Source organism: Erpetoichthys calabaricus, chromosome 2 (assembly GCF_900747795.2).
Source record: "Erpetoichthys calabaricus chromosome 2, fErpCal1.3, whole genome shotgun sequence".
Taxonomy (NCBI): domain Eukaryota; kingdom Metazoa; phylum Chordata; class Cladistia; order Polypteriformes; family Polypteridae; genus Erpetoichthys; species Erpetoichthys calabaricus.
The window spans coordinates 346,765,290-346,781,173 of NC_041395.2; the positions used below are offsets into that span (position 1 = coordinate 346,765,290).

The following is a 15,884-nucleotide window of genomic DNA, read 5'->3' on the forward strand; positions in this document are numbered from 1 at the left end:
TCCTGTGGAATTTCCAAATCTGATATTCTTCATTACCGTCTGATTGCCCGTGAATGCGGCCTTAGACCTCAAGGGTAGCCAAAGATGTCAGGGTTCAGATTGACGGTAAAGTTTTAAGCGCGTGGACAATCATAATTCCAACTACCTAACAGTCAGCTTCTCGTGGCAGTGGGCACCATGGCTTTAAGATAAGCAGGAAGACTCGGACTTTCGGAGCAGAACCTGGGAATAGTGTGATGCTCACATGAACCATCAAAAATGAAATATGTTGGCACAGAGAAACAGAGGTTATGGAAAAAGCCGAGGGCACATTTGGCAGCAGCAGGGCCCAGCCGACCTCACTCAGCATGTCTAATCCTAACTGATCTCTCAATTCAACTTTGGGATCCATTGCAGGGTCACAGGGGCCCAGAAACCAAACCGAACAAGCTTTGGGCAAGAGCCAACCCCAAAATGGGGGATCATGAAGATACCTGTCATACAGCAAAAAATTAAATGAAATACAACTCAAGACGATTAAAGCTGTGTGTAAACTGATGCCAGTCATTTTCATGTTCTGACAGCAGCTGGTGGCAAACTTGTCACAGATGTTCATCTCTCGATCTATAAAGACTGAGACCAGAATCGGCAGATGTCGCGTCTCCCTACGCAAAGCTGATCAGGTCTCATGCGGGCGTCCTTCCTGAGCTGGCACTACACTCTTCACACACGCACAAACTCTCACCCACTCCAGGCACAACCCACAAGTCTCTGACCTGTTTGCATTCCAAGCAGGGCTCCACAGAGGCTCACCTCAATGAAGAAAACTAAAAACGGCCACAAGCAATAGTGAGGCAAATTCACGGCCCACCCATTAAAAAAAAAAAAAAAAAAAAAAAAAAAACCCCGGCTGTTACCTGCTCGCATCTCCAAAGCATTGCAGGAGGCTCGACAACCGCGTCTGTCCCCCGCCTGTCCCCACGAGAACTGCAAATGCTCAGCCTGACAGAGACGTCCAAGTCTCATCAGAATTCCAGCGGGCTTATCAGCTCCAGTTCGCCGCCCCTCGCTAATCACTCTCTTCGTCTATACATAGCTCAGGCGTGGAGGTGTGAACTGATGGCCTGGTCGGCCGGGCAGGAGAAGGACCAGAGCACATGTCTAGCATTGTGACAAAGAACAGAAGAATTTCTATCTGCCCTGTGAAAGCGGCACGGCCCCCTCTCTGTGCGTGCTGTCCTCCTTCTAACAAGGTCGTTAATTACCCGCCATGACAAAAGGGGGGTCCTCAGAGAGTGCACTCGCATCGCTGCCTCACATTGGCACTGCACAAATTATGCCACTGTCTGCGCCCTGACCAAAGCAAATGCACTTCTGAGGTTTGGTTTTTGCTTGCTAACAAACACTTTAATGACTCGCTGTGGATCAACAGGGTCTGGCTGGGCGACCAGAACACAGCCGGGCTGCACGGTGGGACAGTTGGGCTGGTCACTTCCCCATCCTAACCCTGAAGAGGGCTTGTTCTTGGCCACAGACATGCCAACACCATCTCGGAGCTCATAAGTACAGGGGCACATAGGAAGGGCATCGTGTGATGGCTGAGGGAACAGACTCCCAAGGTGGGCATCACAATTCCTGCCTCACTTGGGCAAACTGGAGTGGGTCACAAAATCTGCCTTGGTGTAAACCATAAAAAACAAAAAAACAGTAAGAAGTTGTGAGGCGATGTTGAGTCTGAACAAAGGTGCCAGACCTGCATACAAGAAGAACTGGTGCCAGCTGTGCCTTCAAATCTGACCACCAAATCACTACATGTTAAATGTTGTCAGGTCCACACCGCACTCTTCTTGGATTTCTTGCTGCCTGCGTAGAACACCCCACCATTTCAAGAGTGTCATCTACTGACCCCCAAATCCGCTTCTGTCAGATCTCATCCTTACAGTGACCTGCCTGTTCAGACCATGAATCTCCTGCTTGGCTTCATCTCTGTCTCTCTACCTCACCACATGACATTTGGATGCCAGCCCACTGCAAGAATACAATAGTTGAGGTCCTATGACAGCTTGTGAACCAGGGCCAGGGTGAAGAACTTCTTTTATGGGGTTAAAAATGAAACCTTGCAATACAGATTACAAAGCAGATCTTCTCTGACTTTCTCTAACCCTGAACCCTTCTCTGGTTTAGTGACATGAAAAAATGTGGGCATCCTGTTAAGTCAGCCCAACCAGTCTGTGACCCTTTGACAGATGAGGTCAGACAGGAGTCTCCACGGACTGTGATGTTCATGGATGACATTGTGCTCTGTAGGGAGAGTGGACAGCAGGTTGAGGTGAACATGGAGAGGTGGAGGTATGCACTGGAGAGAAGGGGAGTGAGGGTCAGTAAGTCTGAGTCCATGTGCGTGAATGAGAGAGAAGGTGCTGGAAGGAAGACAAATTTAAATACTTGGGTTCAACAGATTGTAGCAGAGAGGGGAATTAAGAGAGTGGGCAGGGTGGACTGAGCGGAGAAGTGTGGCAGGAGTGACTTGTGGTAGAAGAGTAACTGCAAGAGTGAATGGGAAGGTCTGTAAAATGCTAGCAAGACCAGCCATGTGGTGTGGTTTAGAGACGGTGGCACCGACCAAAAGACAGCATGCAGAGCTGGCAGTGGCACAGTTGAAGATGCTACGATTTCCACTTGGAGCAATGAGAGTTGACAGGATTAGGAATGAGAATATTAGAGGGACAACATGGGTATGACAGATTGGTGACAGAGGCGAGATGGAGATGGTTTGGGCACATGTAGAGGAGAGAGGAGGGGTACATCTGGAAAAGAATGTCGACGATGGCAAGAGGTAAAGAGGAAGGCCAAAGAGGAGGTTTATGGAGGGGACGATGGAGGACATGAAGGCAGTCAGTGCATCAGAAAATGATGTCAAAGACAGGGACAGATGGAGACGGATGATCTGCTGTGGTGACTCCTCAATGGAAGCAGCCAAAAGATCAAGTCGGCCCCAAAAATCACATCTTGGCACATCTTGACCAAAGAGCTCAATTAGAAAAAAAATTTTTGTCCTCATGATCTCGGTGTCCAAGCGGGCTGTCATGTCTTTTACTCGAGAGGGGCTTCCATCTCACCACTCTGCCATAAACACCCGATTGATGGAGTGTAGCAGAGATAGTCGTCCTTCCAACAGTTTCTCACATCTCAGCAGAGCCAGAGGCGATTATCAAATGAAATTTCACATCTGTGGACAACCCGTTAAAAAGTCTGCAGTGAACAAACAAAAAATAAAAGGGTTGTAGAGGACTGGTTTAGGGATGTGACACTCAGTGAGACGTGTAATTGTTCCCACCCAGTTTTAAGTGAAATTCACTGATGGCCATCTCCAGACACGTACACATTAAACGTCTGCCTTCAGCGAGACTACATATTGTGATCATTGGGTTTTTAGCTCGGTTAGTTAATCTGGCCAGATGATTCTAAACTCCTTTCACTTTCCAATTCCTGAGGCCCATGGTGGTCCTGGGAACACTCAAAGCTTTAGAAAGGGTTTTGTTGCCTTGCCCTGATCGATGCCTCACCCCAGTTTGACCGTAAAAGTCTACCAAGAGCTCCTTGGACTTGGTGGCTTGGGTTTAGTCCTGACATGCAGTGTGAATTGCTGGACCTCACAACTTCACAGGTACACGTTCTAAATGATGTCCAGTCAATTCAGTTTGACAACGGTGGACTCCAGTCAAGTTCTAGATGAGAACTAAAGCAAACAGGATGAACCGGAGCACAATCTGGAGTACCACGGCCAAGGGTCTGAATACTTCTAGGAAGGAGAGATTCCATTTCTAACCCTGATTTCTGATTTCTTGAAATGTCCTTTCTTAGCGGGTGCCTGCTACCTTAGATGAATGAGCCTGACAAACTTCAGCTTTTTAACTAAAATGAGAAATAGTGAGCCAGACAATTTCACATTGTGCATTTCTATAGATTAACGGACAGGGTCAATCCAGGCTGCGTCAGACAAAGTATGGATTCATCGTTACCTGCATGTACTGACCAACACATGGCCACTCTTCAGCACCTTTAAACCAGTGAGTAAAAATGTAGCTGCGTTTTCCCAAAGTTCAGCAGCTCTAGCATAAAAAATGGGATTCAACAAAAGCGCTGAAATGACTCCACAGACAAAATAGCTTCATTTTTAAAAGTTTGTTAAAATTCAAAGTAAAACAAAAAAAAAATTAAAATAGCAAAAAAGTTCTATTCAAAGCTTAATTCTTGTTACATTTCATATCGTTACAAATTACTTCAAAATATTTCTGAACCATCTCAAAGCGGTCAGAACACTGTATTCCTGTGCCATTTTTAGGCTGAAAATGCGTCTTTCAAGTCCCTGTGTACTGGCAGCTGTTCTAAACAACTGACACAATTAACACTGACAGATAGGGGGCGCTGTCGTCCCCTTGAACCCTCGGAGCAGACGCCAGACACCAGGTAAAGGTCCAATAAATTATTTTATTCAGACAAAAACGTGCACAAAGCACCCTCCACTCCACAATCCTCAAACAATAATCAATAATCCTCCACACCTCCCAGCAGCTCAGTCACCCTTCCGCCCAACTCGGCTCCCTGCTGGGATCTCCCACAGTCCTTTTATACTTCTTGACCCGGAAGTGTTTCTGTCCCTCGTTCCATGCGACTTTATAACACTTCCGGGTCGGGTAAAAACTCCTTTTATTCAGCCCGGAAGTACGTCATTTCCTCTGTCCCCTCGACTGGGAAGTACTTCCAGGCTACAAGGCATATAGAAGTCCCTGGGCCTCCCTGCAGCTTCCCCTGGTGGCCCCCATGGTATCCAGCAGGGCTGTGCATTAAAACTCCAAGGTCCATGAGACCCTGCTGGAATTTGGGGCGCCTCCATGTTGCAGGGAGGGCTCCATCTGACGGCCTGGGGGTATTGGCTGGGATAAACTGCTGGCCATATATCCCAACACAACACACTTATAGCAAAAAAAAGTTCTCTCTCTTACTAACTTATAGGGGGAAAAAAAGACCATACCATTGTCTAAGGCTATGAAAGAAATTTAAATTCTATTCAAATTAAGCAAACACTAATATGAGTTTAACTCTCAAAGCTTTAACTTTCTAAGATTGGCTCTTACAAGAACTCTCTTAGTGTCTGATCTTTGTGGCAGGTTCACAGATTTACAGAGTCCCGTGAAGTTCTTGTGTTAAACAACATGCAGAACCATGGCTACTCTTCAGCACCGCTATTAGAGTGTAGGATGGTCTCACCTCTAAAGTCCTTCCTTCCTGACCCGATAACACAAAGTTACTTTGAAAGGGTGACAACCCCAGCTACATCACCCTCTAGTGCCTGAGCTGCCACGGATGGTATCCTTGACTGCATCTCCGTCTAGTGCTTAAACTGTCATTGATGGTAGCCCAGAGTACATCACCCTCTACCGTAACAGACTTACAAGTCCTTATTATGACACGTACAGAGTCCATGAAATCAAATCAAAGCAAATCACTGCCATTGCTCATTACTTCAGTTATTGAATAGAACGGTCTTTCCTCAAAAGTTTTCTTCCTGACCGGATACAACTAGTTTACTTTGAAAGGGCGAAATCCCCGGCTACATCGCCCTCTAGTGTCTGTACTGACTACATTTAGTCTCTGAACTCTCATAGGTTTACAGATTTAGAGTCCAGTCACTGCTCTCTAGCACCATCATTAGTGAGTCGGGCTGCTTGACTGCAAAAACTTGGGTCTCATTGACCTTAAAATGTGGTCTGAATTTTCATCCAGGCTAGCCAGCATCACCTCACGGGAAGGTAAATGTGAAAAACAAGGGAAGGAAGGTTAAGTTTATAAGTTGTACATAAAGAGGACAAAAAAAAAAAAAACATTTGGAAATGAATCGTTGAAAAGATGCAAAGGCATGACTGATACAGAAATCTCTAAGCATCACAACACCCCTGAGCCTTCCATAGATCAAACACTGCATAGGTTTAAAGATGGCTGACGTAGGCGAGGATCAACTACAAAGGCACAGATTGAAGCTTCCCTGCATTCCATCGCACAATACAACTAAACGAAATGCAGGAGGGACGCACAGACGACCGCAGCTACTATGAAGTACAGTAGACGATAGCAGTCTGTAGTCGGGACCAACACCAGGGAAATGTTATGATACTCGATACCTTTCAGGGAAAATCAGAAAACCCCATTCATTGGCCTGTAATGAAGCACCTCCATTACTGAAGTGGACAACATGGTGGCGTTTTTCTGCAATCAATTCTATACAACGTCTGTCTGTCCACTTTTCATGAGAGAACTACTTCACAGATTTAGATTGGGTTTTTTTTTTTTTTTTCCTAGAACTTGCTTGAACATCCTGGTTGATTCTGTGACTTCTCTCATTGCGCTAAGTGTCACAGTTCGCTTGCGGTACCGATTTATTGGCGCAAATCCGAGAGAGACTCAGCGGGCCGAGGGGCATACCCTCACTCATAAGCCAGCCTCGGGGCATACCTTACCTCTGCTTAGCTAGCGAATGACAGAACTACTTAGTGGATTTATCTCTTTTTTTCTTTCTAGAATTTGCTTGAATATTCAGGTTAATTTTGCGATTTCTCTCATTGCGCTAAGAATCAGAATTTGATTGCAGTACCAATATATTTGTGCAAATCCAAGAGAGGCTGCGGGGCCCTCCTCACATGCCAGCCACAAGTTCGATTCACTCTACCTCTCGCCATGTGTTAGAGTGCACCTCGCCTCTGCTTAGCTAGCGATACCGGTTTGTTCAGCAGACATTATCATCTACAGATTGTTAAGGAGTAACGTTTAATGTTTTTGAGCGAGAGATCAGAGCTCCGTGTGTTTTAGAGGGTAGCTGCTCATTGCCAGAGATATCCTGGCCACGTGCTTTTCTCCCCACTTGGGGGACGCTCAGAGCAGACCATGATCAGATACAGTGCCAATGTCTGACATTGGAGTGTACCTACCTTCTGCTTGGCCAGAATTACATTTTGTTCTTATTATTGATTTTTAAAGTTTGTCCTGTTTCGCTACTATGTGGGAGGAGCTGCGGGGCATAGCTAGTACAATATTAAATATTTAAATACTAACAGCAACAGCAGCTTTAATATACTGCTACAGTATACCCATCAAGTAGTCACCCAACTATCATTTAAAATAAACAAGTATTGGCATTCATAAATATCAAAATACCACACAGGGTTGAATGTTAATTTGTGGCAGAGGTGAGGGTCCCCACAATCTACCAACAAAAGGGGGTTTATAATCTTGGGGGGTTAAGGAATTTCAGAACAGGGGTTTTTAGAAAGCATGGCATATCATGGACTTCCTGATTTATCTCTGTATGTGTACACTCTAAAAATTTATTCTGACATTTTTCTGTCCAGTAACGGAAAACTACTGATATAAATCCACACAAGACATAACCATTCAAATATTATTATATCTGTACTGTTACAGTAGTGAATTCCAAGAGAATTCCAGATATTTCCATTGTAGTAGTAGGGTGTTTTACCACGTTAGCCATTATGGATACAATGAGAATTCAAGCCAAATGACCCCTTTTATTGGCTAACTAAAAAGATTACAATATGCAGGCGGCTCAGACCCCTTCTTCAGGTGAGATGGAATAATAATAATAATATCTCCATTGAAACAAATTCTTCAAAGCAGTTTTTGTTTAAAAAAAAAAAAAAAAAATGCTTTTAAAGTCTGCTGTCCGTGATCCTCTCTGTCATGTTTGCAAGATTTCATATGTGAATCATTAGCTGGAGTAAAAATGGCTCTATATTGTGCCCGACCCGACACTTATTTTACACATGCCTCTGTGTGAATCTAACAAATTTATTTTTCTTCACCTGTGGGGCACGTCTTCCCCGAGAAACGCATAGGAAGTACGTAGTCCCAAACAACACACAAAGGAACACAAGCACTTCTCTTTCTGGCACCACCACTCCTCCCAGGCAACCTTGACCTCCTCCACCCGACTCCGCTGGCTCTGTTTATAGTCCACCTGGAAGTGATCCAGGTGCTTGATCGCAGAGTTCCGGCTGCGACGAATACTATTGCCCACACGGGCTCAGGAGTCCCAATTCTAGCACCTCCTGGCGGTGCCTGCGGGATCCAACAGGGCTGCACCCAACTCCAATTCCCATGGAGCCCTGCGGGAAATCGAGGCACCGCTCCAACCCTCCTTCTAGCATCCAGGGGGGAGGTATTGCACTGTCCAGGGCTGCTCCCCCTGAATATACTGTGCAGGGGCATCCCGGCTACCTGCCACACTGGTTACAAAGAGTAGCAGATGAATCAAATGATTCCAACGTCAAATGTCACAAACTCCCGGTGCTTTCATTTTCCAAATCTCTCCCTCCCTCCTTTTTCTCTCTAAAAGCTTCCTGTGTCAAAACAAACTTGTCAGTTTTACGTTGCTCCTTTATTTCGGAACTCCTGTTTTGCAGTGAGGGATCACTCTTTGTTATTTCTCGTGGCAAGAAAATGACTTGTGCTGTCGTCACCTGTGCTCAGTAAATGTACAACTTTGAGATAGCATTAATAATAATAATTCATTACATTTATATAGCGCTTTTCTCAGTACTCAAAGCGCTATCCACACAGGGAGGAACCGGGAAGTGAACCCACAATCTTCTACAGTCTCCTTACTACGTTCTTCTACGTGCCTTTCAGATACACAAGGTGTACGATTTCACTTATGGGTTACACTAATGAACGGTAGATTGCCTTCAAAAGCCAAACAAATGACACAAATCCAATCTTTGCAGATTCAAATTTAGCACTGAAGTCTGCCGTTTTGCTTGTCTTATTAACTACGTGTTTCATCAGATACACATCTCTGTTAACACAGCACACATCACATTAAATCGGAAGATGTGCCTTATGTTTCCAAACACAAACACCAAATAAATCTAACTTTGGTAATAACATTTGAGCAACTCATGGCATTGCTGGGGTGGACAAGCCAGACAGCCACTTTGTTTGATGCTTGCCACAACGGCTGTTGGCACTGCCAGTCTTCCCACAGTCCGACACACGTAATTGTGGAGGACTGTGAGGACCCCCACCCCTCGCAACAATCAACTGTACATACCAGTCAGAAAATGGACGGCTGCTTGGACCATTGAACATCTGTTCAAATGCTCATTACAAACAGAGAATGAATGTGAAGCCTCCATTCGTATATCGGGACTGTGTTGAAAGCGATTAATCTCGTTATCTTTCACCTCCTCTTACAAATGCGTGGCAATGCAAGTTAATCGATTACACTTCATTTGATCAATCACATTAACTTTGCTCTCAAAGCACCTGTCCCTGAACTAATTCCATAATGGGGTAAAAGTGGCCATAATGCCATCCTGTGCGTGCTTTGCCTTGTTTTTTTGTTCTTAACAAGTGTGTTTCCTCCACTTATGAGCTGAAATTCTCCTGCATGAAAACAAAGCATTTCTAGGCATGGCTCGCATTCATATTTAACAATGAAGTACGCAGTTTGATTGTCCTGCTAACTGTGTGTTTCGATTACATGTCTCGGATTTTCTTTGCAACATGTGTTGATGTGGTGTCAGCCATTTATATATGTAGTTTTTCCTTATGTTTTCTTCTTGTATTTTAGAGGCTTCAGAAGTAATTCGTCTACATGCTGTCACGAGTGCAGCGCGGACTTACACTCTAAGTACTCCAATACTACCAACACTGTAAAACAAACTGGGTGCAATTCCATTTGTGGAACTCTGGTATAAAAATATCACAAACATCAGTTCTTGTGACATCTATCTATTCATCCCCACTATTAAAGGGTACAATAGGTTGAGAATCCATCTGGAAGTATGGAAAATAAAAAGTTGCGTATTAACACAAGTGAAAAGTCAAGGGTCATTTTGCTTGACTTTTCACTACATTCATAATGGCTAACACGGTACAACACCCTAGTACTACAGTATTAACATAAGTAAATATAAACTTCGTATGAACTTTTAAAAGCATTAAAATGTAAGTGTGAACTTTTACATGAATCCGGTATGCCAAGCAAATAGTTCAATAAAGGCGTATGCCATATGTCTTTTTTAATTGAGCTCAGAGAGAAACCACCGATATTTAATAAACCAAAAAGGACAGAGAAGGGGGAGCACCTGCCAGTTAGGAAATAAGGGAAGCAAAGAACGATAATAAGGGACAAAGTATGAGGAATATCGGTGGGTACAAAAGGGGCTGGAAGAGGCCAGCTGGAGTGGGGAGTCAGAATAAGCAGCGAATGAGCCGTTTCAGGTGAGGTTGAAGTGATAAATGATTACATTAACTTTTGGCTTTTTCAGGGCTCGGCTCAGCTTGGCCTAATTGGGTTGAGTCCGTGTTATTGTTTATTGCGATAAAACTAATTACTCTGTTTGCCTATCCTTTCGACTCCTAGAGCCTTCTTTCAAGGTGAGAATCTCCAACAGAAGCCGCACACAGCTGGCTGGGGGCAAAGGTATGCACAGCCTGAGCCCTGGTCAAGTGACACTGTGACAGTGCTCGGCCTACCATGAGCATGCAGAAGTCCGTTTTCGGTGTCCAGTCTCTGGCTAAGCAGAAGATGGCAACTTCTAGCTGCTCTATCTAAGGCAACATTCAATACAAAGTGTCAAACTGTCAATTTATGACAGCAGCCAAAGACCACCAGGTGGCAGCACATCCACACTGGCTCAGAAGGACGACGGCAGGAAGACAAGAAGAACTTGATGCCATCTCAGAAAGTGCCACTTGTACTCTCCCCTGTATGCCCAGATGACCCTCTTCTCAGCTTTAGATTTGATAACCTGTGCTACTGAAGTGTTAAACTCCATTCCAGTAAAAGCAGAGTCAAGTGAAAAATACGAAAAGAAAGAAGGGGGCTGTTGAGGGCCCTGGCATCCAATTAAGAAAATGAGGACTGTCAGCCAATCGGGATGCAGAAGTTGCAACAAGTTGTCACACGGCTTCAGAGTGACCCGAGAGCGGAGGTCACCACAGACCAGGAAGTCGCTGCACACCACAGAAGAGCTCAGAAGTGGGGGTGTGGAGGGGCTCTCTCAAGACAGCTTTGTGAGGTGCCATACGCAGTCAAGACAGCACAGAAAGCGTCGACACTTCTCATTCTTCCGGTTCTCTGCCTTGCACCCTCCACTGAAAGGACACCCTGCCAGCCTGTGCACACTTACACGCACTCCCCCACAATTCACAGTGATGCTCCGCGCCAGAGCTGCATGCTGTCGCTGAACGCCTACACGCCGAGGGAACGATCCGCGAAGGAGGTGGCCCGACGAGCTGGAAAGAGAGCAAAGCAGCAGAATGAAGGAACGACGAGAGGGAAGGATGGGAGTCTCGCTTCAACCATGGAGATGCTCCCCATGCAGTCCCAGGCCCTGAGGCCCAATCAAGCACTGAAATGGAGTGTTTGGGGGCTGTAATGGCTGTTCATTTTTTCGATCGGCTCGCCATCCCTCCTGCATGTGCACTCACAGAGAATGAATTTGAGTACTGGCTTAACTTTCACAATCTGGTTCTCCACATTTCACAGCCTCCGTCCTGTTCTCATAGTCTGCCTCACTGTCCAAGCTGCCGGTGACAAAGATGGTGACACAAGTGACACGCTTAGAAGGAAACAGAGTCCATGCAGCCATCACCACACAGTCTGGAGATTTGGCCTCAGCCTGACTCCAATCCACAAAGGGCTGGAGCTTCCTAGAGTGGACTTTATTTGCGCCTAAAGATCGCACCACATTTCATGGGCATAGGGCTGACATGGAAGGCTGAGGGTGCAGGGAACTGAGATAAGCCAAGTGTTCCATTCTCCTCCATCTTTGGCAGTTGGCATTTGAACTTCTACTCCTAATTCTAGCACCCAGATCAGTGCCAAGTGTCCCGCCACCTGTATGGTGCCCAGCGGCCGCCTCTCCCTACGGCACTCTTTTTACAGCTTGCAGGGCCTCTGCTATTATGCAGCACACTTTAGCTGTTAGGTGGTGAAGAGGTCAGAGAGAGTGAGGATGATTAAGGGCCCAGAATGACACCTACTCTTTACAAAAGATGTCCAGGGATCTTTCATGAGCAGAGAGAGTCAGGACCTCGGCTTTACGGCTCATCTGAAGGATGGCATAGTGGCTGAAAGGAGACGTTGCAGAACCATGAGGCTCAAATGTCCACCTAAACCCCCTAGATCACCATTCACACTACATGAGAAGTGGTCAGAATGCACTGGAGCAGCATGGAGGAATGGAGACCAGTGTCATACCAGCCCAGAGGGGTCTACACACAACTGATCTGCGGGTCACAGTGCCCATCCAAAAAAGAAAAGTTGACAACACGCCAACGCAGAGAAAAATGTCAACACAACGTCAGAGTAGCAGGGTGACTAATTCCATAAACACATGGTGCTCACTCGCCCGCCCGGCTGGCCATCACACCGCACTCTTCATGAAGGACAGGTTACAACAAACAAAGGGAGCCGCATTCCAGCGGTAAGGTGTGCCTGAAACTCCGGACCTGGAGGAGGGGGGAGTGGTGGTGGTGGTAGGCTGGTGTGTGTGTGTGTGTGCGTGCATTTTTAGTGCAAAGTCCGATGAAGCTCTGGGCCTGCAGACAGCAGGTGAAGTGAACACACACACACACACACACACACACACACACACACACACACACACTCTCAGCCCCCAACAGGCACGTCTGCAGCACTGGCACCCTCAGCAGACCTCATGCAGGAGTGTCAAGCGAGGCAGTTCAGGGGATGGCAGAATCCCAGACAGAGACTGATAGCCCCCCCCACCAGCCAAAGACAAGATGAGATGAAATGAGACAAGAGACGGACTTTTCCCCGTTGGCTCTTTTTTGCTTACTATGGAAACAAGGAAATGAGACTAAATGTCCGGCTGCACACAAAACAAAAGGCAAGAGACGAGGAGGAGGAGACGCAGCGGGTAAGGACTGCAGCACCTGAACTCACCTGTACGGCACCTGATAAAACGGGTGTCCCGATGGCCTCCACATGTCCGCAGCCTCGTCTTCCTCCCCAGGAGCTGCAGGATTCTGCAGTAGTGGAGGCAAAGCCTCATTTAGTCAGCTTCCCACCAGGCGAGTCGCGAGGAGGAGGCAGCGGTGGCACTCCAGCTACGACCCACGGCAGCTCCCGCTTCATTCAAAGGCAGTTTAGGAAGGACGGCACTCGCTCTCATGACATCACGACTGGATTCGTGTATCTGCTCCTCTGCGAGCCGTGGATGCCTCATTCCTCTCTCGCTCTCTCTCTCTCTCTCTCACTCACTCGCTCGCTCGACCGCTCGCCTCGTAACAGCAGACTGGCGTTGGCGGCTCGCCAGCCACACACAGGATTCATGACCAGGGGCTGCACGGCATCGTCGGAGCTCCGGCTCTCTCTGCAATGATCTGCAGACTGGAGAGGACAGCACTGACGGATGGGGAGACAAAGAGAAGACGGTCAGGCAGACAGATGGAGCAGAGCAGTCCATCACTTAACCTCCCTCACGTACTGCTAGCCAAAGCAAGTTAAACTAGACCACCTGTAAAAGTCAGGCCAGATACACAAAAATCAACAGCCTTGAATTCTGGGAGGATTTCTGTGTGTGATTTGTCACAGTTCACAAGCTATGAGAAGTTCTGGGAGACCACAATGAACAGATTCATCATCTACTGTCTGTGTGCAATACACAAAACAAGACCTGGCACAGACCTCCATCTCTGGGTCCACCCTTCAAAACTTGGCTGAGCCCACCAAGCGTTCACCGAAATGGCAGGAGAACACAAGCTCCACCTTTACGGTGCACAGTGGAGATGCGACTTGCCTCCAAGTCCACTACTGCATACCGGTGTTTAGTTTATAAAGCGCCATGTGATGCTGTTAACTCCGAACTACTGAATGGCAGATGAACAGAAATTTGACACCAAGGCCACTACACCTCAGAGACAGGCGAGGCAAGTACAGCACATGTCACTCCCAGGTCCTCAGTCCCTGAGCACTTGCTGTTCGAGTCACACACTATATATACACACACACACACACACACACACACACACAAATCAAATGACTGCCCAAGTCATCACACGGGGATCCAAACTTTCACAAGCATTGCGAGCTCTTTGCTGCTCAGCTCTCACTTTACCTGTTCGCCTGAACATTTCTCACACACACCTCCTTCTGGGTGCTCAGCCAGGTCAGGCAGAGTCTGCAGACTGCACTAGGCTGACATCCAAGCAGTTATGATCGAGACCGGCACAAAGACGGGAAGACAGACAGAGGGCACAAGGACCACCACTCAAGTGTTTGCCATCCTAAAGTGTCTTCAAACACGATGTCCGACTCGCCACTTGTTCAGCTGCACCTTTCCAGGATTCTCATTCAGTCAGAGACACCCGTGTCCTCGTTTCTACCACTATGTTTCGTCCGTCCATCTGTCTTCTGCTCCCCTTCATTTCAATGACACTTCACAGAATTGCCAGGTCTAGCAGTAGCAGGAGGTGTCACAATGCAACAGATCCAAAACTCAGCACTGGCGCCCCCCTGTGGCTGCATGTGTTTGTTATGACTAGTTTCCCAACCAGTCAAGTTTCCTCTACTTGATTTTATTAATTAGGTTTACTTTGTGTTCTTTTCTCTTATTCCGCATTCAGAAAAGGGCAGTAAGGTGATAATTACATTCATAGGAAATGCAGAAACGTTCATATTTTTTAAATTGGTTTTTTTTTTTTTTTTTTTTTTACACATTGACTGCCAACTACAAGTTGGGAGAATTTTCTGTTCCCCATGCCAGCTATGAGAAAATACATTGTTGTTGTGAGTTTGCATTTAATTAAAATATCATCCTAATTTTACAGTATAAGGGAGGAACAGATTTACCGGTTGTCACTGTGACAGTCAACGCATTAAGTTCTTAACTCTCTTTTGCTGTTTTCCCAGTTAATTCACCTTTTCCTTTCTCTCAAGACCCCATCACGCTACACAAGTTTACAGCGGTTTTCAGTCACAGACGTCATTTAGCGAGTCACAGACCGTCGAGGTGCAAATCTGTGGCTGGCAGTCGTGTAGTGTGGCCTACCCTGCGATTCAATCCATCCAGTCCGCGACTCACTTGGCAAGTTTGATTTTGTTTGGAGTCTTAGGGGGCAACTCTTTCGTATTTGAGGCCAACGAGTGTTCAGCTGGAAGTACAATGAATATAATGAAACTATAAAGGAATGTTTGGGCTTTGGACCTCACAGACACAAGAGAGGCTTGTCTTCCTGATGTCTTGTGTTTTATGTACCACAATAGAATGGGCAGAGATTGCAACTGAGCTCTCCTTACCTGGAAAGTTTTTGTGCCGCACCCGCTCTGTGAGGCAGCAGGTTACCGGCTATCAGAAAAAGGGCCAAGCAGGGCCGCGCTAGAAAGTCACAGAATTGTGTACTTTGTCAGGCCCTGCAATACAGATTGGGTAATGTGACATCCTCAAGTAACGAGGAGAGCAACTTCAGCCAGCAAGTCTGACATCCCCTCCCGACCACTGAGGCCCTCTTCGTGTCATTTTGTGTTTTACAGAAAGAAATTCTTGTTGTCGTTGCTGCTGTTACTGCAGCCTTTTGTGATTGTCCTTCAGAGATTTGCTGCCGGTTATGGACTTGGGTCACTGAATTGATTCCAGCTGCTTGGTGGCTGGATGGTTGTAATTTGTTATATAAAATATATCCTGTTAGTTACGATTATGCCTTTCTGAATTGCATTTCAAGTTTCTTCATCTTTTTTTTGGTCACATTGGACTAGTCTTGTATAATATACACATCTGCAGAACACCATTAGTAACACGTGGTTAGAAGTGGGTGGGAACAGACAGACGGCTCACTGAGTGTCACTTTTCTAAACCAAT

General features: G+C 46.3%; 1 protein-coding gene across 6 annotated transcripts in view; it reads right to left on the bottom strand.

The window, feature by feature from the left end:
• plekha7b (pleckstrin homology domain containing, family A member 7b) overlaps positions 1-15,884 on the bottom strand; it is a 377,482-nt gene that overhangs the window by 226,775 nt on the left and 134,823 nt on the right. The window contains exon 1 of one of the 6 annotated variants that reach the window (XM_051923405.1): positions 12,971-13,219. The exons of the other annotated variants lie outside the window; for them this stretch is intronic. Within the exon in view, the coding sequence (XP_051779365.1) occupies positions 12,971-13,014 (44 nt within the window). The 5' untranslated portion in view covers positions 13,015-13,219. Of the gene's footprint in view, positions 1-12,970; positions 13,220-15,884 lie in introns of those variants that run through there. 6 annotated transcript variants of the gene reach the window in all.